General features: G+C 41.4%; 1 protein-coding gene across 2 annotated transcripts in view; it reads left to right on the top strand.

Annotated features, from left to right (window-relative positions):
- Positions 1-21,775, top strand: part of CHRM2 (cholinergic receptor muscarinic 2) — a 201,410-nt gene extending 179,635 nt beyond the window's left edge. For both annotated transcript variants that reach the window (XM_020792204.3, XM_020792203.3), the window contains exon 4: positions 16,583-21,775. In XM_020792204.3, the coding sequence (XP_020647863.1) occupies positions 16,623-18,026 (1,404 nt within the window). In that variant the 5' untranslated portion in view covers positions 16,583-16,622 and the 3' untranslated portion in view covers positions 18,027-21,775. The remainder of the gene's footprint in view (positions 1-16,582) is intronic.
- Positions 21,776-23,348: the final 1,573 nt, after the last annotated feature.

The raw sequence follows: 23,348 nt of genomic DNA, 5'->3' as shown, positions 1-23,348 counted from the left end.
CTAGCTAGCCAAAAAACCACAGATTAACAATCCTAAACCTGTGTCACACACCACATTAGTCCTCTGAGATAATTCCAATGTGTGCTGAAATTAAAATTCAAACTGTATTATAATTAAAAACAAAACAGGCACCATTTATTTGCTGAAATATAACATACCCATAATGTTTTAGAGCTACATTCATAATGTAAATGCTGCTGTGAATTTTTTAAAAAAGTCTACACATTGATCTATAGTTACTTGAATATTCATCATCTCAGAGAGATTAGGCTCTTTCAGATGGTAAGAGTTCTCCAGAAAAATAGCCTGTAGGAGAAGTAAAATCTAGATTACAGATTCCCACCAGGTTCACCTAGCTTGGCCAATGGTGAGAAATGGCAGGGCAGAGTGGGTTTGGGGCTTCCCGATCTTCAGCACTGGCATGAGTCAAAAAATATAGTCCAGTGTACAATTGTCAGATCTTTTTAAAGAAAAAAATACATTGGTAATGTTACTTTTCCTCCTCTCTGTAACAGCATTTTTGCAGCATTTTCTACAAACAAATGCTGTTTTAAAATTTAAAATTTTAAAATTTATTTTATCTCTGTTTAACAACCTGATGTCATTCCCTTGTAAGCTGCTGACTCAATTCCTGTTACAGAAGTGGGTGTGGAGAGAAATGAAGCTTAAGTAAGTAAGTAAGTAAGTAAGTAAGTAAGTAAGTAAGTAAGTAAGGAAGGAAGGAAGGAAGGAAGGAAGGAAGGAAGGAAGGAAGGAAGGAAGGAAGGAAGGAAGGAAGGAAGGAAGGAAGGAAGGAAGGAAGGAAGGAAGGAGTGCTGTTAACGTTGCTAATGGCAGGTTCACCCAGTGGAGAAACTGGGTGAAACCAGCCTTTTGAAATGGCATTCATGTACATCCCTAGACTGGTAGAGAAGTACTGGACTGGAGTCCATATTATTACTTAATGAATTACTTAGTTCATTTATTAGATACCATTTGTGTTTAGGTAGTGGCTGAATGGATGAAAATAGAAATTTAATTCTTCAAAATATCCTCTGATTTATGAATGTGGGATATTGTACTTCCTTGCCTATGATCAAAAAACCAGGAAATTGTCTGATATTGTTGGTTGTTGTGGGTTTTTCGGGCTCTTTGGCCATGTTCTGAAGGTTGTTCTTCCTAACGTTTCGCCAGTCTCTGTGGCCGGCATCTTCAGAGGACAGCACTCTGTCTGATATTGCTGTGCAATATTGTGTCTGTGTTACCAGCATTTAAAAAGGATGCCAAGCTTTGCATTGCAAAGGGCAGCCTGAATGTTGACAACACCAATGGCAGCTGTCAAGATGGTCTACAACCAGGGTTCCCAACCCTCAGTTGGTCCTTTGACAGGACCGGGCAGCAGAGACAGATCTCCCACCCAACACATGCCCACCTGCATGCACAGCCCACCCACCTGGATGCATGGGTGCCCTGCCCATCTGCACATGCGAACCTGGCCTGCCATCCATGCATGCGTGCAAGCATGCCCTGCTCACCCGCAGGGGCACCCCACCCGCACATGTGAGAGAGCTTATCCTGCCCACCTGCAAGCACAACCTGCCAACCCCTGCATACATGCACATGCCCAAGCCCACCAGTGCATGGACCCCACCCCCCTAACCGGTCTGCAGTTTGGGAAAGGTTGGGGACCACTGGTCTACAGGATACCCTCTTCTGCTCACAAAGTGACACCATACAAAGGAAAATCCCAGAAGCTGATTCCTTTTTTAATCCGTTAGCCATTTCTCTCCGAAACACAAAGCAGTTCTCAGGGCTGTTCCTCGACAAGTGTGAATACTTGTGACCTTTCATTGGTCTTCAAACATCTCCCTTCCAAGCCCATGAAGCTGCAGCAATGTATTTATTTTGCAAAGGTCTTGTTCCTAAACCTGTTACATGCATGTTCAACATTCCTTTCAAGATAGGTTAGACTGGTCTTTTCAGTTAGTATGGGCTATTTTAAACCTGGGGATGTTTAAGATCATTTGTTTCTGTTCTCTATCTCGCTCTCTCTTTCTCTGTAAAGGTGTTACTGCAAGAACTCAAAACTCTTTGCTAAAACTTCCTGAAATTTGCCACAGAGCTAGAGCAGACTGTCTGCTACATCTGTGCCAAATTTAGTGCTGATCCATAGACAAGTTTCAGAAGTATAAGTTTTTGTTTGGGCTGCTCCGGTTTTAGAGTTTCCTTGTAGAATATTGATTTGCTCTGTTGTACAGTAATAGCAGTCGTACCATTCTACAGAAGTGACAATATGGGACAAAGTAGCCCCTCTTTCATCAGACTGTTTTGGGAGAAACAAATCTGCTACTGTCTCTTTGTGCATTTAGCCACTGAGCGAAAATGTCCTAGCAATTCCATATAGCTATATTGCAGTCTTCAGGAAGAGGGGAGACATGGCTTGCTTGCAAACAGTTGAGGGAACTGTAGAGTGGTCAATGCCCCCAGGCAGAGGGGGAAGAGAGAAACAGAGAGGTCACAAGCAAGAGGTAGTAGGGAGTGCAACTTCAAACTTCCTGCTCCATAATCTCCTGTACTTGGTGTGAGTAGAGTAGAGGTAGCAATGGCAGAAGGTAACGTGGAGCAGTAGAGCAGAGCTGGTCTATTTGAGACAGCAATGAGTTAAGGACAGAGATTTGGGGTGATGGAACAAGGCCGGAGATGATTTGGGCATGGAATTAGAATATGCTGGTACTGCCTAGGGCATTGATGGTGAACCTTTTTGAGCCCGAGTACCCAAACTGCAACACAAAATCAATTTATTAATTTCAAAGTGCCAACACTGCAATTAAAACCCAAATGCTGAGGTTTTAGTTTAGAAAACAACAACTGCTCCTGCACTGCAAGAGTTAAATGCTTGTGTCCCCCCCCCCATGAGAAGCATTAACAAAGAAATACTTACCGGTCCTCCAATCCCCCATTGGGCTAGACCAGTAATGGTTGCCATTTCACCCCTCTGCTGGACCACTGCACCAGCAGAGGGGAATGCGAAAATCTGGAATCAGAGGACAGGTAAGTATTTCTCTATGGCAACTTATGCCATAGGTTCACCATCGCTGACCTAGGGTATAACCTGCTTGTACTGTATGTGGCTTGTAGAGAACAAAGAAGGCCTAACTGTGGTTTGGAACTGTAACGAAGCTGGGCCACTCTGAGGTCACCTCCTACTCAGGCCTCTCAGAATGCCCACCACGCCACTACACACTCTTGCTGCCACCAACCTTTCCTTTAAATCAAAAGGACAAGGGTTTCTTCAAACAAAATAAAGTATTTATTGATTTGTACAAAATAAAAAGAGTAAATCACTGGTATAGAATCAAGTTGTCAATCACGGTTACTAAAACACTAACTCACACAGACTTTCCCTCACTGACACTCAGGCACGCAGGCCTCTTTCTCTCACACACTAGATCTCTCCAGATCTCACTCTCTCACTCAATCAATCTACCTCACACACACCTTCACCCCCCTTTTTATACCAGCTCCTCCCCTTCAGTTCCACCCTCCGTCACACCATTGGCTGATGATTCACTGCCCAGCTGTGACGGACAGGTGAGGTCATGGCTACCCGTTACAGGAACAATTATCCATGTATGGGGCAGGTCAGTCAAACAAGCATATCTGAGTGCTGTTCCTTTCTGCTTTGCTGTGAATTGACCAACTAGCCATTGAGCATGGTTCTCTTCTCAAGCTCTCCGTTTAAGCAGAGAGAGAAAAAGGAGATGCTTGGGGGTCACTTATGTGGCTGACAGCTCTAGCATCTAACCAAGGAATAACTTCAATAAGGCGTCCCATTTTTTTTCCTTCCAGCTACAAGGCTTCTATGAGGGATATCAGTGTTGACTGAGGAGGGGGGAAAATGGCCTCAAACTGTTTTTCCTCCCTCTTAATTCCTTACCCTGTATTTTCCTTCCAGAAATTTTGCAGGTTATCTATGATGTGCTGTTTTTGTACGCGCTGGCAAAAAACAACAACTCCAGGAGGTTAAGCAAATCTTATTTACTCTCCCAAAACACTTAAAAAACTTCCCACTCTCCAACCCACCATACTTATTTGTTTTTATTATTTCATTGATATTCTGCCTTTTTTCCAGACTGGGACCCATGGTGGCTTGTGGAACAAATCTGAAACAAAATTAAAATACAATAAAGTCACAAATACTAAAATAGAATTAAATCTAATTTTAAAATAAAAACTCTTTAAAATCAGTGAATTTAAAAGTTTTTTAAAAAACAAACAAAACAGTACTAACATAAGAAAAACTCATCTACTCCAGACCGAAAATTTATTTATTTATTTATTTATTTATTTATTTATTTATTTATTTATTTATTTATTTATTTATTCAACTTATATGCCGCCCACTCTACCCAAAGGTCTCTGGGCGGCTCACAATTGAAAAACAATTAAAATACAATAAAAGATAAAACACAATCTAAAAATTGCTATCAGAACCCACAGTTGATATTATTTCAGTTAAAAGCCTTCTGGAACAGGAAGGTTTTGACCTGGCGCCAAAATGTCATCAGCGTTGGCACCAGACGAATCTCAGTCGGGAGAGCATTCCATAGTCTGGGAATTCTTTTTCCATAGTAGCCAGTAAAGGATTGTGGAAAAATTACAAGTATGGCATAGCTTTATATTCTGTAGAGCCATTCACATTGGATGCCATCTTATTACAGAGTTACAAACCTGATAGATTAAGGGAATGTATCATATCCTGTCAATGTATCATATCCTGACATTGACGAGAAGCCCAGTGACATTCTTGTGCATATTCTAGTAAAATATGGGCTAGATGATGTTACAGTTAGGTGGATTTCTTGTTACCTGATGGATTGTACCTATGTAGTCACCAATAATTTGTCATCATCCTGGAGAAAATGGTAAACTGAGTGCTGGAGGAATCTGCCTTTTGTCAACATCTTTTTAAACAAGTTAGATTTTTTTAAAAAATAGAAAATTTGCAGATGACACTAAGGGTACAGAATCCCTTAAAATACAGAACCGGAATTCAGGATTACCTTAACAGATTGGAGAAGTGGGCCAAAATAAACAAGAAGAATTTCAGTAAGAAGAAATACAAAATTCTTTTTTTACATAGGAAAAAATGAGATGTGGAAATATGGGATGATTGATGTTTAGCTTTTCACAGAAAAAATGTAACTGCTGTAGTAGAACTCAAGCTAAAGACAAATCAACAGGGTTATGCAGCACTAAAGCAAGCCAATGCAATTCTAGGCTGTCAATGGGAGTATAGTCTCTGGATTAAGTGAAACAATTGCACCATTCTATTCTGCCACACTAAAACCTCACTTAGAACACTGTGTTCATTTATGGGCACCACAGTTTAAGATGAATAATCACAAGTTGAAATGTCTCCAGAGGAGGACACTCAAGATACCCTGTTTCCCTGAAAATAAGACCTAACCTGAAAATAAGCCCTAGTATGATTTTTCAGGATGCTCATAATATAAACCCTACCCCCAAAATAAGCCCCAGTTAAGTGAAACCCCACCCTCCACCATTGTGCAGCAATGACATAACTGTATTTCAATAAATTAAATTTTTTGTAAATAAAAAAAATAAAACATCCCCTGAAAATAAGGCTTAATGTGTTTTTGGAGCAGAAATTAATATAAGGCCATGTCTTATTTTCGGGAAAACACGGTAGTAAAGAATCTGGAAGCCAAACTCTATGAGGAAGAGATGAGGGAGCTGAATAGGTTTAGCCTGGAGGGTAGTAGGTGACATAACCATCTTCTAATATCTGAAGGGCTATCGTGTGGAAGATACAGCCAGTTTGTTTTCTTTGGCCTGAACCGGGAACTTCAAATTGCAGGAATTTGTTTTAAGCTTGCAAGCCCATCACTGTTACAGCACCCTGGTGCTCTACCTTTCTCTAAGGAAGACCGTTCTACATTTATTTGTACCCATTAATTTATTTCCATTGTGATGGATACTCAGTTCTTTCTCTTGCTAGTTATTATCTATTTCTAACACCTCCCTAACACCTCATTTCTGGGTCCCATCTGTGAAAGGTGGGACTAATTCACACTTGCATAGTGATGTAGTGTGTGATGGCTTATAAGGAAATATTTGAACACTTCCGCCATTCAGAACTACTAACAGTAATGTTGTACCTGAGCTGAGATGAGAACATTGTACGTATCTGTGAAAGCTGATTTACACATGCAAATCACATTGTTATGCTCATGTCACTCACTAAGTGATGAACATGAGAGTTTGCAGAGCTCCCCAGGCAGTTAAAAGAGAGGAGGGCTCACATATGTTGAACGAATATGTGATTTATGGGCTTGGTGAACACCAGACATTGTCATCAAAATGTTAAGGATATGAACAGTAGCTTTGAGTTTATTTAGACATACAAGTTCATCAATGGTGGCTCATTACTTTTGCAACTTATTAAGGGGTCCTCACAAGCCCAGATTACCTTTAGATCCTCCTTCAGCGCCTTGGGGCAATGATTCTTTTGCTCAGTATGACCTTCTTCATCTCAGAAAATCCAAAGCTTTGCACGGTTGTGTTGTACTTAATAAAAATATTAGAGTTTTTATCCTCCTCTCATAATACTAGAACTCATTCGATAAAGTTGGATAATAGGAGATTCAAATACTGGTGTCAGTAAAGGACTGGATGAGGGCAAATAAAAAGAGACTTAATCTGGACAAGACAGAGGTGCTCCTGGTCAGTGGAAAAGCAGATCAAGGAATAGGGTTGCAGCCTGTGCTGAATGGGGTTACTCTCCCTCTGAAAACACAGGTGTGCAGCTTGGAGGTGCTCCTAAATTCATCTCTGAGCCTGGACACCCAGGTTTTGGTGGTAGCCAAGAGTGCTTTTGCACAGTTAAAACTAATGTGCCAGTTGTGCCCATTTCTTGAGAGGAATGACACATGCCCTAGCTACATCTCAACTGGATTACTGTAACACGCTCTGCATGGAGCTGCCTCTGGAAAAGTGTTCAGAATCCCCAGAGGATCCAAAATACAGCAACCAGATTGCTGACTGGGGCTGGTTACAGAGATCATGTGATCCTCCTGTTACAGCAGCTCCACTGGCTGCCGACCCATTTCCAGGCACAATTCAAAGTTCTGGTCTTAACCTAAATGACTTGGGTCCAAGCTATCTAAAAGACGTCATCTCTCTTTGTGAGCCCGCCTGGGCTTTAAGATAATCAGGTGACGCTTTTCTATCAGTCCCGCCACCCTCACAGTACACTTGGTGGGGACACAGGAGAGGACCTTCTCTGTGGCTCCTCTCAGGCTCCAGAACCCCCTCTCACAGGAGGCCAGGCTGGCCCCATCATTGCTGTCCTGCAGGCAGGCAAAGACCTTTCTCTTCAGGCAGGCTTTCCCTAACTAACTAGTGTTCTGAGAGGGTTTTTTTAAAAGGGACTGTTGTGCTTTGTTGTTTTAAATGTATTTTAGTGTTGCCTTTATTATTATAATATTTGTTTAATTTTTTAAAAAATATTTGCATACCTACCTTTTTGTTGTTGTTTAGTTGTGTTTAGTTGTGTTTGACTCTTGTGACCCCACGGACCAGAGCACACCAGGCCCTCCTGTCTTCCACTGCCTCCCGAAGTTTGGTCAAATTCATGTGGGTGGCTTCAATGACACTATCAAACCATCTTGTCCTCTGTTGTCCCCTTCTTCTCTTATTTATTTATTTATTTATTTAATTTATATGCTGCCCACACTACCCAAAGGTCTCTGGGCGGCTTACAGCATTTAAAATACAATAAAGATATGTACAATTAAAATACAATTAAAATATATATAAAATTGCCATCAGACCCACAGCTAATATTATTTCAGTTAAAAGCCTTCTGGAACAGGAAGGTTTTGACCTGGCGCCGAAATGTCATCAGCGTTGGCGCCAGACGAATCTCAGTCGGGAGGGCATTCCATAGTCTGGGGGCAGCTGCCGAAAAGGCCCTTTGTCTGTAAGCCGTCCGTCTTACCTCCTTGAGGGACGGCTCTTTCAAAAGGGCCCCCTGGATAGATCTTAACTGCCGGGTAGGCTCACATGGAAGGAGGCGGTCCTTCAGGTATCCAGGGCCCAAGCCGTTTAGGGCTTTATATGTCAAAACAAGCACTTTGAATTGGGCCCGGGCAGCAACTGGTAGCCAATGTAACTTATACAGAATCTTGCCTTCACACTTTCCCAACATCAGGGCCCTTTCTGCTTTTAGCTTTTAAATATTGTCTTTTTAATGATGTAAGGCACTCTGGGTTCTTTTTACGGAGAAAGGTGGGATAAAAATATTTTTAATAAATAAACCACTAAAAGGAAGAATATCCCACCGTGTTTCTGCAGTGAGTAGGGGGTGACTTTCAGAATCCTCACCACAGACACCTGGACCAGCTCCTGCACCCGCCCACCTCCAGTTTTTCTTCTTTAAAAAGGCCATGCCCTGGAATAGCCACAAAATGTTCTGGGGGTGTGGAAAGCCAAAAATGGCAAAATTGCCACCCACACCTCCTCCAAGACAACAGGAAACTTTTTCAGGCACGTATTTTTAAAATTAATTGGTGGGACAGGAGACCTGGAGTGTTTTCAGTCCTAACGGTCTATACTTGAGACCCACATTCTGCTTACCTATTCTATTCCAACCTGATACGGCTAGTCAGTGGTAATTTTTATTATTATTGGTCCCAATAGAATTTGCTCCTTTGTGAGACCAGTTTTTGAGATCATTCCAGTCAAGGTTCATCCGGGTGTGGCGGTGAGTAACCAGTAAGAGAACATGGTAGGTTAAGCTGATAGATTCCGTCCACTATATGAAAACTTTTGTCAGAAACTCTGGACTCCCAATAGGATATCCAATGCAGCTAAGTGACACCATGTTCACGGAACTCCCATGAAATATTGGTTCAGCTCAAAGGGATGGGTCTAAGAAAGAGCAGGACAGTGAAGGCAAGAGGAGAAGGGGACGACAGAGGATGAGATGGATGGACAGTGTCTTCGAAGCTACCAACATGAATTTGACTAAACTCCGGGAGGCAGTGGAAGACAGGAGGGCCTGGCGTGCTCTGGCTCATGGGGTCACAAAGAGTCAGACACGATTTAATGACTAAACAACAACATGGACCTTCTAGGAATTCCCACATTCATACCCCTGCCATTCATCTAGTGCAAGGATGGGAACACTCGGCTCTTTAGATGCTGTTAGACTGCAGTTCCCATTGTCCCTCAGCTAAGGCTTATGGGAATTGTAATTTAACAACTTCTAGAAGGCCACAGATTCCCCATATTGGTGAATTATTACACGTGCAAAACTGGCATTTTTCAGAAAGTCTCCATGGCAGGCAAAGTTCTTCTGCCTCAGGATTTAAATATTTATTCTATATTCAGCAGTAATCATTCTTTAAAATAATTATTTCTTCCCAAATCGTCTTGTCTCTACTGGAAAATAATCAATGAGTTGCAGATCATTTAGTTGTTAAATGAAGGTGACGGTCATCAGCTTGAGTCAGCATTTCTGGTTTGCTACTGCTTTTTTTACCCCATCCCTCGGAGTTTGTGAATAGCTTAAATACTTATTTGAGTCCTTATATCATAAGCATAAATAACAAAATCATAATAGGGTGTTTAACATAATTTTTCTTCTTAGCAACAAAGGAACAAGAGACCATTTATTCAAGCATAATCTCTTTGAAATCTGGAACTATTTCATTTCACTATTTATATAACTATCTAAACTATCTATCTTAAATATGGACAGATATAGCAACATATTTGTGATAGCCCTCCTTCCAATGCCAAACCATTTTGAGCTTAGAGACTTCACTTAGGATAGTCTGCAAATATTTTCACATTTTTGAAAAACAGTTCAGAAGTTAAGAAATATTGAACAAAATATGTAATCTCATATTCAGTGCCCAGCTCCTGGAATGTGAAAATATTCTACTGTAATCATCATCATCTTGTACCATCAAGTCAATTCTGACTTATGGCACCCCTCTTTTCAGGTTTTTTAAGGTAGAGAATGCTCAGAAGTGATTTACCCTTCCCTTCTTCTGGGAGAATCATGGGACTGTGCAGCTTGCCCAAGGCTACACAAACTACATCTTTCTCCTGGGAGACACAGGGGGGAATTGATTCCCAACCTCTGCCTTCACACTGACAGAGCTATTGTTAGGCACCAATATCATCTATCTATCTATCTATCTATCTATCTATCTATCTATCTATCTATCTATCTATCTATCTATCTATCTATCTATCTATCTATCTATCTATCTATCTATCTATCTATCTATCTATCTATCTATCTATCTATCTATCCATCTATCCATCCATCCATCCATCCATCCATCCATCCATCCATCCATCCATCCATCCATCCATCCATCCATCCATCCATCCATCCATCCATCCATCCATCTATCTATTCTATGACCCAAGACATCTTACATCATTAAAATACAATATTTAAAGTTAAGAATAATGAGTATAAAAAGGCAGCTTACATCATTTAAAGACAATATTTCAGCTAAAAATGATTAGTGCACCATTCTGAGAAATGGTAAACACAAGCAGTACTGCAGACACAGTCAAAGCAGTGATGCATATCAATCCATCTGAAAAACACACTCAGGTAGCCAGTCACTGAGGGAAAGCCTGCCTGAAGAGGAAGGTCTTTGCCTGCTTGCAGAAGGACAGCAAAGATGGGGCCAGCCTGGCCTCCTGTGGGAGGGAGTTCCGAAGCCTGGGTGCAGCAACAGAGAAAGTCCTCTCCTGTGTCCCCTTCAGCTGCACCTGTGAATATGGTGGAATCAAGAGAAAGGCCTCCCCAGATACAGAAGAGTAAAGCCTGGCTTGTCTCATCCTCATGCAGCGGACAAGAAACATTGAAATATACACTTCTCATTTTCTTGTGGTCTGAAAAAGAAACTTTTCAAAGTTCTGGTTTGGAGGATTTACTTTAGGAGTTCACTCCCTTCAAAGCCTGACTATAAATATCATGTATTCTTGGTGTGTATTTCAGTTCCTATGCCCACATTTTTCTGCACATCCCACCTGTATCAGGGTAAATAATTTATGGTTGAAATTTCGAGTGGCAGATTTGATCCACAGTCATTTCTGCTTAACTCATTCTATTAACCAGTCACAGACAATTAGAGCAAAGGCAAGCAAGCTGTAATTAAATGTTGTGCAATTCCCTAGGCCCTCAAGCTGCAATGAGGGCAGGTAATACAGCTGCGGGAAACAGGTCTCCATGAATATATAGACTCCTGCTGTTCTTCGGGGAATACTTTCATTCTGCATTATTTTGTTTCTCACCAGAGGCATAATATACATTTGCTCAACTAATGTTACACAACTGTGAATCATCATTTGCTGCTTCGAGCAATGCACAAAAATATTGTGTTGACTCTCCTCTAAAGAAACCATGCCATTAGTTCATGGCAGCATGAATAAAAAAATGCCAGTCACATGAAGACTCCTTCAGCCATTCTCTGGGGGTGAATTTGCCCCACCCCCCATCATGGGACTGATAAATTATTCCAAGAAAGCCAATCTTTCATGTCTTCAAGGACCTTCAGTATTGTGAGGCTCTTGTATAAAGGGCGGGTGCAAAGGTTCATAAGGTGGTACTCCAGATTTCCTTGGCTCCTTGAGTTTTGAACAATGTTCCATCTGACCCATTTATTTTAACTCTTGGGAATTAGCTGGTCACCCGAGGGGGGCTGAGTAGGATTTGTTGTATGTGTGACCTCACAATTGTAAACATTGCTTGGGCATGTCGTGAGAATGGCTGGTGGTCAGATTCCAAAAGATCTCCTGTATGGAGAATTAGCACAGGGAAATCGCCCCAGAGGGAGACCACAGCTGCGATGCAAGGACATCTGCAAGCGGGATCTGAGGCCTTAGGAATGGACCTCAACAGATGGGAAACCCTGACATCTGAGCGTTCATCCTGGAGGCATCACGGCCTCTCCCATTTTGAAGAGACCCTTGTCCAGCAGGCCAAGGCAAAGAGGCAGTCCTGAAACCAGCAAAATCAGGGAGCTGGGCAGGGGACATATTGGATTTGTCTTCAGTGTGGAAGGGATTGTCACTCTCAAATTGGCCTTCTCAGCCACACTAGACACTGTTCCAAGTCCTCCATACAGAGCATGTTACCAACACTTACTCCCACCTAAGTCTACCCGTGTCACATGCGCGAGTCAGGAGGTGAGGCTGAGGAGCCTGACGCCGAGGGAGGCCTAGAAGGAAAAAACAACAAACTGGGCCTTCTCGGTGGTGGCTCCTCGCCTCTGGAATAACCTGCCTCCGGAGATTCGCGCTGCACCCTCGCTGGGTATTTTTAAAAACCAATTAAAAACGTGAATGTATAGGCAGGCCTTCCCCTCCAGTTAATTCCTGACATCTTTCCTTCCTTTCTCTTTTTATTTGATTTATTTTGTATTTTTCCCATCTTGCAGAATCATTTAATTAATTAATTGTTATAAATTTCTCCTAAACTTGTTATGTTTTTATGTTGTAAGCCGCCTAGAGTGGTCGAAATGACTAGATAGGCTGGGTATAAATACAATAAATAAATAAAATAGTCTCTTGAGACTGAAGGATGCCTAATTGATTGAATCGACCTCACAATTGACATTTAGGCTCTCCCTTTCAACTATTCCTACTGCTTAGTATGTCTAGGTTCATTTGGTGCTTCTTTTAAGTCAGTCACATCTGGAAGAGATAACTAGAAGGAACAGTCATATTTAGCACCAGTACATTTATTACTGAGGAGCTACCACTCAGACAAATTCTTAAATCTCATTAACTTCAGGCAATGGACCAGTTGGGCGGTCATGGGGGCACTCATTGATTCTTTTTTACAGACATTGTCCAGTGGAGATGCAGGGAACAAACACAGCTATAGTAAGTATTCTCAGCACAGACAAGATTCAGAACCACTGCTTTGACAGAAGGGCAGTATCACCTTCTTCCTGAATGCCACATGAATTCCATTTCTTGTCTCCATCAAGAAAGGTAGATCACACAGCATTAATTGAATGGTTGTCCTTGTATTTCCTGACTAAAAAATAAAAAATGTAGTTTGTTTTGAACTCATATTCTATTTTGCATCTTCATTCTGAGGGCTTTAGCGGAGACCGCCTTCCATGTTATTGTGGTTAAAGCAGAGAATTCACAGTGGCAGGAAAATAGGGGTGGGTGGGTGTTGAGGATACAACTGATCACTTGCCCTCAAGAGTTTAAAAAGTCACTTTTTGGGGTCATGATTCTCAGAAATTCCCAACCATTTCAGTTGGTTTAAGAGCAACATACTGATCACATAATCAGATGATCAACAGGATCCACAAAAATGTACTTTAAAAATAAAATGAGTGCAAAAACCCTGAAATATTGAAAGTGATAAAGTACATTTGTTGCACCATCACCACAATTTCTTATCTTCCTTTGCAAGCATAACATCATTATATCCTCATTACCTCCCAAAAGTAATGTACTACAGACAATGCCATTACTTGCAACACATTACCGTATTTTTTGCACCATAGGACGCACTTTTTTCCCACAAAACGGGGGGGGGTGGAAAGTCTGTGCGTCTTATGGAGCGAAGAAAACAGATTATATTTTCCTCTTTTCTTCTCCTAAAAAATTGGTGCGTCTTACAGTATGGAAAGGTGCGTCTTATGGTATTTCTGAGTGCTGAACTTCACAAACGAATAACAAGCAAAAGTTACCCAAAACCATCTGAGATATTTTGAGATGCTCATCAGAACTTCCATTTGGCTCAATTTAAAATTCTTCACATTTTTCCTGAGTTGCTGGTTGCATTCCTGGGGATGTTCCTCTTCACAAGGAGAAGTTGTGGTTCACATATTTGTTTTAAAGTATGACAGCAACTGATGTCATATGGGAATCTGAATGAAACTATTTTTTCTCAGCCATCCCTAAAGCTGTATTATGACTTTGGTCTATGAATTCTACCCTGGAGTATGCTTTCTGTATCTCACTTCCTGTGCAATTTATAGCACCCAGATATGATACTTTTAATAATCTGCTAAGGGATTTTTCCTACTTCCTTGAGGATTTCATTATTTTCCCCCCTTTTTTCCTTTCTTTATTACCTCTTTCTCAAAGGTAGCTTGTGAAAACAGACGAATCATATTGCAAAAGATGGAATGTAATATATGCCATCAGATTAGATGAAAAAGGCAATTTTGTCACTCTCGTGGTATGCAAAATGAAGTAAACTTTGCTATGTTGACACCATGACAGATGAAAATTTTCTTTCCTTTTGATAAGTTATCAGTCAGGAACGGAGTTGAGCGGAAGCAATGTGGTCTTTAGGAATGGACATTCCAATAGGAAATCTTTACTTCTTATAATGCATAGAGGACTACTGCTTTATAAAGAGATTCTTTAACATATATGCGGTAGACACAATATCAGAGGTCCCTTATTTTACACATATCCTTTCCCTGTGGAAGGTGCTCCCTCCTGAGTGTTAGGGATCTCCCCTCTGTGCTCACACTACATACTACATGTTCTCCAACCCTCTATGTTGCATTTTGATGGGACTGGAGGATTTTCAGAGGGGAGAAGAAGTGGGGAAGTCTACCTTACTATCCGTAGTGACTGTAGGTTTTGGCTGTTTTGCTGTTGCTAAACCTTTCTGTTTGGATTGGGGTGAGGGTCACATGTTTGTCAAGTAGTTTTTCTTCAGTCACATGGTTTTTCTCCTAGGAGTGCAAGCAGAGCCTAGATAATTCTGTAGTCCACAGAGAATCCCTCTAACATTCTTAGGACTGTCTACAGAGGTTCCACTTAAGAAAGAACTTTCTGATGGTTGTTCTAGGTTTTTCTGACTGTTTGGCTGTGTTCCAAAGGTTTTCCTTATTAACATTTTGCCAGTCTGTGTGGCTGGCATCTTCAGAGGACAGGAGTTGGAACTCTGTCTGTGTTCTGGTGTAATGTTTGGGACAGTTGAGTATTTGTAGCTGTGGGATCAGGTTTTTGTCCTTTTCTGGAGATTGGGTGATTATAGTGATCAGTGTTTTTTTTTTGTTATGGGTGTATTGTTGTGATAAGGGGGGGCAGATGGTCTATCACTGAGATTGATGGGTGTCATTAGCTAGTCTTTTGTGTGCAGTGATTACTGGTCCTTGTGGCTGGGTAGAGTTTGTTGACCCAGCACTGAAAAATACAGCCTGCAAAAGATCAATGAACTCTACCCATCCACAAGGACCAGTGATCATTGCACACAAAAGACTAGCTAATGGCACTCATCAATCAAAATGACAGACCATCTCCCCCCTTATCACAACAATACATCCTTAACAAAAAAAAAACCTGATCACTATAATCACCCAATCTCCTGAAAAGGACAAAAAGCTGATCCCTCCGCTACAACTATCCCACACACTACACCAGAACACAACATTCTAACTCCTGTCCTCTGAAGATGCCAGCCACAGAGATTGGCGAAATGTTAGGAAGAAAAACCTTCGGAACACAGCCAAACAGCCTGAAAAACCTACAACAACCATCAGATCTTGGCCGTGAAAGCCTTCAAGAATATAAAGAACGTTCTGCTCAGTTTTTTTCCCTTTAGATTTCATTTTAACAGCACCTGAAGAAGATGGACAAAATTACACAGGAGGCTTCAGAATTCCAGTGAAAATTTGCAGCTGGTAAACACACACAGGCAGAGATCTCTGAGATGTTCTGCATATGTCTGAAAACAGCCACTCAGAGGTACAATTCACTTTAAATTTGGTCCACTATAGAGCAGACTTCCTCCACATGGCATTATCAGATTGCCTGCTTCTATAACAGTGGCAAGCAAAACGGGTCCTTCTAGATGTTGTTGGACTACATATGAAATCTTCTTTTACCATCCTCTGCGCCAAGTTGGGTTTATAGAATCATAGAATAATTGAGTTGGAAGGGACTTATAAGGCCATTGAGTCCAACCCTCTGCTCAATGCAGGAATCCAAATCAAAGTAGATTGACAGATGGTTGTCTGATTTTCCTTTGAGTGTCTCCAGTGTTGATGGACTCACCACCTCCTGAGGTAACTGACTCTTTTGCTGTACTGCTCTAGCAGTTAGGATGTTTTTCCTGATAGTCAGCTGAAATCTGATGGGTTGATACTTTTATTACAATTCAATAATATCTGAAGAGTGCATGCTCCCACTACTGTTCAATACAGAAAATGTGAGGTCAGTTTCCAATTTGTGCTGTTCTGAAATATATCTATAATGATAAATGATGTGTATGTGTGTGTGTGTGTTCTTTTTAACATCACCCATGTGATCCGTCCACCTATAGCATAATTTATATTAGCTCCCTGAAATAAAATCCAGAGGAAAATTAGATACACATGCTAAGGCCCATTATAATCAGTGGGACATTAAGCATTTAAATACTGATTGATGGGATTTGGGCCTTCTTGATTTTCTTTAGATTTCTTGCTTCTGCCTGTCATCTTTTCTAGAATTCTGTTCGTTAAAAAACAAGTAAAAGAAATGTCTCATGGCCTTCTTTGTTTTATCTCTCTTTCCTCTACAGGTTTAAGTGATAGTTGTCCTTTGGGTTCCTATTCACAGAAATGAATAACTCAACAAACATAAGCTCTCTGGAGGATGTGATGGCCTTGGCAAGCCCTTATAAAACTGTTGAGGTTGTCTTCATTGTCCTAGTGGCTGGGTCTCTCAGCTTAGTGACCATCATTGGAAACATCCTGGTTATGGTATCCATCAAAGTCAACCGGCACCTTCAGACTGTCAACAATTACTTCCTTTTCAGCTTGGCATGTGCTGACTTGATCATTGGTGTCTTTTCCATGAACCTGTACACACTTTACACTGTGATTGGCTACTGGCCATTAGGACCCGTGGTTTGTGATTTGTGGCTGGCTCTCGACTACGTGGTCAGCAACGCCTCTGTCATGAACCTCCTCATTATCAGTTTTGACAGATATTTTTGTGTCACCAAACCTCTGAGTTATCCAGTCAAGAGGACCACTAAGATGGCGGGCATGATGATTGCAGCAGCATGGGTGCTCTCCTTCATCTTGTGGGCACCAGCCATTCTCTTTTGGCAGTTCATTGTAGGGGAAAGGACTGTCCCCGATGGAGAATGCTACATCCAGTTCCTTTCCAATGCGGCTGTCACTTTTGGCACGGCCATTGCGGCCTTTTATCTGCCCGTAATCATCATGACTATTCTCTACTGGCAAATATCTCGTGCCAGTAAGAGCAGAATTAAGAAAGACAAAAAGGGTGGGCAGAACCAGGATCCAGCTTCTCCAAGTTTGACCCAAGGTAAAACCACGAAACCAAACAATAACAATATCCCACCCAGTGAAGATGGGATAGAACATTCTAAAATTCAGAATGGCAAAGCCACTGGGGAATCGGTGGTGGAAAATTGTGTTACTACAGAGGAGAAGGAAAGTTCAAATGACTCCACCTCTGTCAGTGCTGTAGCTTCCAACATCAAAGAGGATGAAGCCATCAAAGAAGACGCCAGGGCTTCTGTCTCCCAAGTCAATGCCAAAGTGGAGAACTCCAAACTTACCTGCATTAGAGTACTTACTAAGTCTCCCAAAAATGATTGTGCTGGCTCAGCCAACACCACTGTGGAGATTGTAGGATCTGATGGACAAAATGGAGATGAGAAGCAGAATGTTGTAGCACGTAAGATTGTCAAGATGACAAAGCAGCCTGCCAAAAAGAAGACACCTCCTTCTAGGGAGAAAAAAGTCACCAGGACTATCTTGGCTATTCTCCTGGCCTTCATTGTTACCTGGACACCATACAATGTCATGGTTCTCATCAACAGCTTCTGTTCCTCTTGCATCCCCAATACAGTATGGACAATTGGTTATTGGCTGTGCTATATCAACAGCACCATCAACCCTGCTTGCTATGCGCTTTGCAATGCTACCTTCAAGAAAACCTTTAAGCATCTTCTTATGTGTCATTACAAGAACATAGGCGCTACAAGGTAAAACAATAATAATGGAGAAAAAGGGGGAAAGAAAGCTTCAAGTTTTATAAAAGAATGCCATAGCACTTTACGCTCTCATGTGAAATCAAGAAGGCTAGAGGACACACTGACAGGGAGGGGCAGTGTATCTGTGCTCCATCTCCAGTATCTGCACCTCAAACTTCACAACTTTTCTGTCAGAGTCATTCAGAGGCAGGAAAGGGCCGATAGGCCAGTTGAGGATATAAACTTGAGGCAAACCCCTGCTCTCCAGTAATCCCAATGCAGAAGGGCTTTTGAAACCATCCTTCTTTGGGCACAACCTCTGTCCCTGAGAAATTCTCCTGCACAAAGCCCATTTGGGTTGGCACTTTGTAGAAAGGGGAGCTGCTGAAAAGCATTAGTATTTCAAGAAGCAGGAGGACCTTGGGTGGATTGTGTAAGTCTGTTCTTCTGGTATATGAGTTGCCAGTTTTGTTTGTCTATGTGTATGCTTGTATGAAGTTGGAGAGGGGAAGAAAACCCTTCAACAATAAATAGCCTACATGGAAATCATAAATGACTGGAAAAGAAAAACACACAGCAATCAATCTGTTTCATTATTTTAAAAAATGATAGGTCGTAACAGCAGAATGGGAAGGATCTTGAAGTGGAGGATACTGTTAATCTTTACCTCTCTCTCGTTGCTTAGCTCTGTATCAGAAAAATAGTACTTTACCTCATAAAGGGCACAGTTTTGGCCAATCCTTTAAACACACTCTTTTTCTGTTCAGTCGGTGGGACTTCGTAGTGCTGGAATTTGGCAGCAGTGCAAAAATCATTAGCAGTAATCAGCGACAAGGTGCTTTGTGTGAATTGATTCTTCTCCTCCGATGGGGCCAGCCAGATCTTGCATAACACTTACTGGCAAAAGAACCAATTGCAGAGGCAGAGGAAACCTAGGTGTCTTATTTTACCACTTGGTGCACCACAACAACCATTTAAAGAAGTTGGGACAGGACATTTACAATCCATAATTGTATAGTCTATGATTTTCCCTGTGCCAAAGAATTCATGTTTCATTGGAGAGATCAGGTCATGTCTACAGTAGGATTTTACAAAGAATCCATATATTGCACGGGCATTGCAAAGCCAAATGACGGTGCAATTCTAGTAATTAAGGTTGTGGGACTATATTATGTTAATATGTCCATTATCTCATGGGGCTGCAAATTTGCTGGCTTGAGAATTCTTACATCTTCAAATTTGTACCACAAGGAAGCAGTGGTAGTTCCATTGCTTAGGTTCTCCCCATATCAGGACTCGGCTGTGCAGAAAATCTGAAAACTCGTAACTTGAGGAGAGTCAGGAAGTAGGAATGAATGGATCTGCCAATTCTGTCCCGTTCCCCCCCCCCCGTCCACTTTCTCATTTTGTCAAACTTAAGACAGATTCATGCAAACTTTTCTGAATATTGACTTCAAAAATTTTGAGATTTTTGTTGAAATTCACAGGCAAAATTATAGACATTTCAGTTCACCTTTCCTAAATGTTTCCCTAATATGTGAAATGTTATCTAATTACTCACACTTTCCCCAAATTATTTCCCTAATATAGTATATTTTAATGTTGTTGCTACTCATATGCATGTGCTTTGTAGACCTTCACTCTCACATATACTCATTTTCATATGCATATTTAATTAGAAAATTTCTTTCTGTCGGATCTGTTTTAATTTAGATTCTTGCCTTGAGCAGGGATTGGACTCTATGACCATATAGGCCCCTTCCAAATCAGTTATTCTATGATTCTGTTACACAGTGTGAGGAAGTGAAAATTTCAAATGATTGCTGGTTTGGTGATTCATCCGGGTTCATATATCACAGCAACAGGTGTTTTGGCAGTTTGGCGCCCTTCATCCTCCAGGTGCCCAGCACCTGGAAGATGAAGGGTAGGGAAGCCAGCATGCTGCCTCTGAGTGGGTGCCTGCTGGAGGAGGTAGGGCTGAGAGGCACTGAAGCCTCGTTTAGCCAATAAGTGAACCAGCACAAACTGCCAAACTGGGGGTTCATGCCCTTCTCCATAGCTGAGCTGTAGCTCCCATATTGGCTTGAAAGTGTGCAATAAGCACAACTTGGACAATTTTCTTTGTTGGGGTACTGCTCACAGAGTATTTGGAATTATAGTGAAAATGATAACATTTCCAGGCTCTGAAAATGAAATAGGTTGGCATTAAATTGGCCAAACAGAGAAAATTCCTTCCCTACCCCCATTAAGTGAAGAGTTAGGAGTTGGCCACTCCTGTTTTCAAAGGAGTCAAATGGAGATCATAGAATTATGAAGTTGGAAGGGACCTATAAGGCCATCATGTCCAACCCCCTGCTCAGTGCAGGAGGGAGTCTTTGCAAGTAAAAGCCATAACAAGTTATGTAAATTCTGTACAACAGGGGTGAGAACTTGGCAGATTATGAGTCACATGGGGCCCTCTAAGACTGTCTTGGTGCCCTCCCATGTCTCCTGGAGAAAGACATTATTTTTCCACCAAAAAAGAGACAATTGTTTCTGTGTTTTGTTTCAGCAAAGCATCCGTTGTTAAGGAGTCACTTTTGGTTTTGTTAGGACGGTCCTAAGGTCTGGAAAATGGCCCATGGATCCTCGCAGCTTGCCCACATCCACTGTAAAACATTCTGTGCTGGGTCTGCGTGTTAGATTTTAGAGATGCTGGCAAGTCTTTGGGTCTGAGTCCCAAGTCAAAGTCAAAGTCATTGGTACCAGGTTCCAAGTCTCAGTCTTTGGTATCAAGTCCCAAGTCCCAAGTCTTTATTAAAAACAAGCAGTTTTCCCCAGAAAACAAGGGAGAGGCAGGTGGATTCTGAGTCCTAGTCAAGTTGTTGGTGCAGCTTAAGTCCAACTTAAGTCTCCAATGGTTTTACTTTACTCATCCATATCATCCTGCATACCTACTATCCTTCAACACATATGGTCTTCAGCTGCATAGAAGTAGGATCTGGCCTCCCTGTCTGTTTCTCTCCCTCCAGTAGTAAAGCAGAGTCTATACATGCCATTGCTGTGGTGTCTTATTTAGCACCCAGAACAGGAAAGGCATTGCCAACGAAGAGTTTAAAAGAGGACAAAAATGTGCTAGTTTACATGCATAGATACAGATTTGTGAACAACTACGATGGTTTAAGAAGTAGCAGACATCCCCACCATAGCAGGGCAGCCTGAGAGCCTTAGGACCTGTTCAATGTGCAGTCCATTTTAATTGGGCCATTCCAAGGCTCCTGCTTTGCTCTCTTATTCATTACAATTTATGTAGTATTGGGCAGCATTCTTCAAACTGAAGATGCTTTCATTTAGAGGACTTTCCCTGCAAAATGTGATAGATGCCTACCGTTTATGACACAAAGCAATTGGAAGCAGGTGAGAGGGCAGCGAATAACATGATTTCTTCATCTTCCACTTCAAAGGCAAATGAGAATCTATGGAGAATCTATCGGCGAAAACCTGCCACCCATCTCTTGTTAGAATTATGCTACTAATATAGAATCATCGAATAATAGAGTTAGAAGGGGGCTTTAAGGCTATTGAGTTCATTCTCTGCTCAGAGCACAAATCCAAGTTAAAGTATGTCTTCTGCTTTGTTCATTCATGCCCTAAATCTAGAAAATTAGAAGAGGCTCCAAAAGGTTATTATTGAAAGAGAGAGAGAGAGGAAGCCTGGGCATATGTCTGTCATATATACACCACCACCCAAATTGTCCCACAAAATATCTATATTACAAGAAGAAACAATCATTCCAAAGCTGATCCATTTGGAATTCACCCATGTGTCATCACAGCTGTATGTTCTTCCATGGGTCCTTTTCTAAGTGGCACAGAACATCTATGAAAACAATACACCTTTTTCAAGGGAAAAGATTTGCAAATGTTGGCAATTTGTTTAGCAGAAATGAAATGGAACAATAAAATCTTACTAATTTCTCCTGCTAAAACAAATAGCTATAGTGATTTCCAGCATGGAGAAACCATATTGTATTTGCCTGCTTTATTGCTGTTAAAGATGGGGAATCTGACAGGGAAAAAAAAAGACGAGGTGACCCAAATTCTGCACCACAAATATGGTTGAATAAACAGGGATTCAAAGCTAAGTTTTTAAGAACTAAGCATTGAAAGGCCTCGACAGATGAACTGGTCCCACATCTGCACTCAAATCCTTTCTATTCTAAATGTTTTTTTTTTAAAAAGTGAAAGTTGGCAAGTTCTTATCCAAACCAAACTGAAACAAATCTCTTATCCTTATCTAATGAAATAAACCTGTGGAATGACCAGAACAGCAAGAAGGTAACATCTGTAGTGCCTGAGGGTGTAGAAATAGGCATGGCAATAAATGAAAACATGTACATGTATTCACCAACTACATTTATCTCCTCCTCTTTCCTCCAAGAAGCAGTAGGAAGTGTATATGCTTTTGTCCTCTCCATATGATCCTCACCACCATCTTGTGAGGTAGGTGAATCAGTTTCAAGTCTCCCTATAAGTTTCACAGAAAGTTGGGATCTAAACTGTTTAGATCAGTGGTCTCCAACCTTGGGCCTCCAGATGTTCCTGAATTAAAACTCCCAGAAGCTTTCACCACCACCTCTGCTGGCCAGGATTTCTGGGAGTTGAAGTCCAAGAACATCTGGAGGCCCAAGGTTGGGGACCACTGGTTTAGATGGCTGCCACTTGGGGAGTTCAGTTTGCATTTACTTCCTAGCCTGGAGGTGCACAACTTTGGCACACCCAGTAGCCAATTTTCTGCATGCACCTCATTGAAACTGAAGCATGAGGGTTCCGCACCAATCAGGGCTCCCCCACCCACCCAGGTTCGATCTCTGCTTTTAACACAACAGTTGCCTTTCCAGAGGCTTCCCTGTGCTTCTTGTTTTACCATGGAACTTAATTGGTTTTTTCAAAAACAATGCCTTGAAATTTGTCCTAAAACAAGGTGCATGGGGAACGTGCTCCATGTTTTGCAGAAAAAAATTGCCTCCTACTGGCTCACAAGTGTAACTGGTTTTAGCATGGACATTTCATCTGACATGCTTTGCCAGTGAAATTTGGCAAAGACAGTATTTATGTATTTATTTATTTTATTTTTCCATCTTTTACCCCGTCAATGTAAATTCAATGAATCTACTCTGGATGGCTTACATTCCGAATATAAAACAAAATTTAAAACACACAATATCAAACTGTAGGAACCTCAAAAAACAGCCACAAAATCCTAGATGGCCTGAAGGCTGCATGTTGACTATCCTTTTCCTCCTATGTGTCAGGAACAGAGAAATCACACTTAATTTAGGACCCACTGTGTTTTCTC

This window comes from Pogona vitticeps, chromosome 5, assembly GCF_051106095.1.
Source record: "Pogona vitticeps strain Pit_001003342236 chromosome 5, PviZW2.1, whole genome shotgun sequence".
Taxonomy (NCBI): Eukaryota; Metazoa; Chordata; class Lepidosauria; order Squamata; family Agamidae; genus Pogona; species Pogona vitticeps.
Note: the sequence above shows the minus strand (reverse complement) of the source record. Positions and strands in the feature narration are given on the sequence as shown.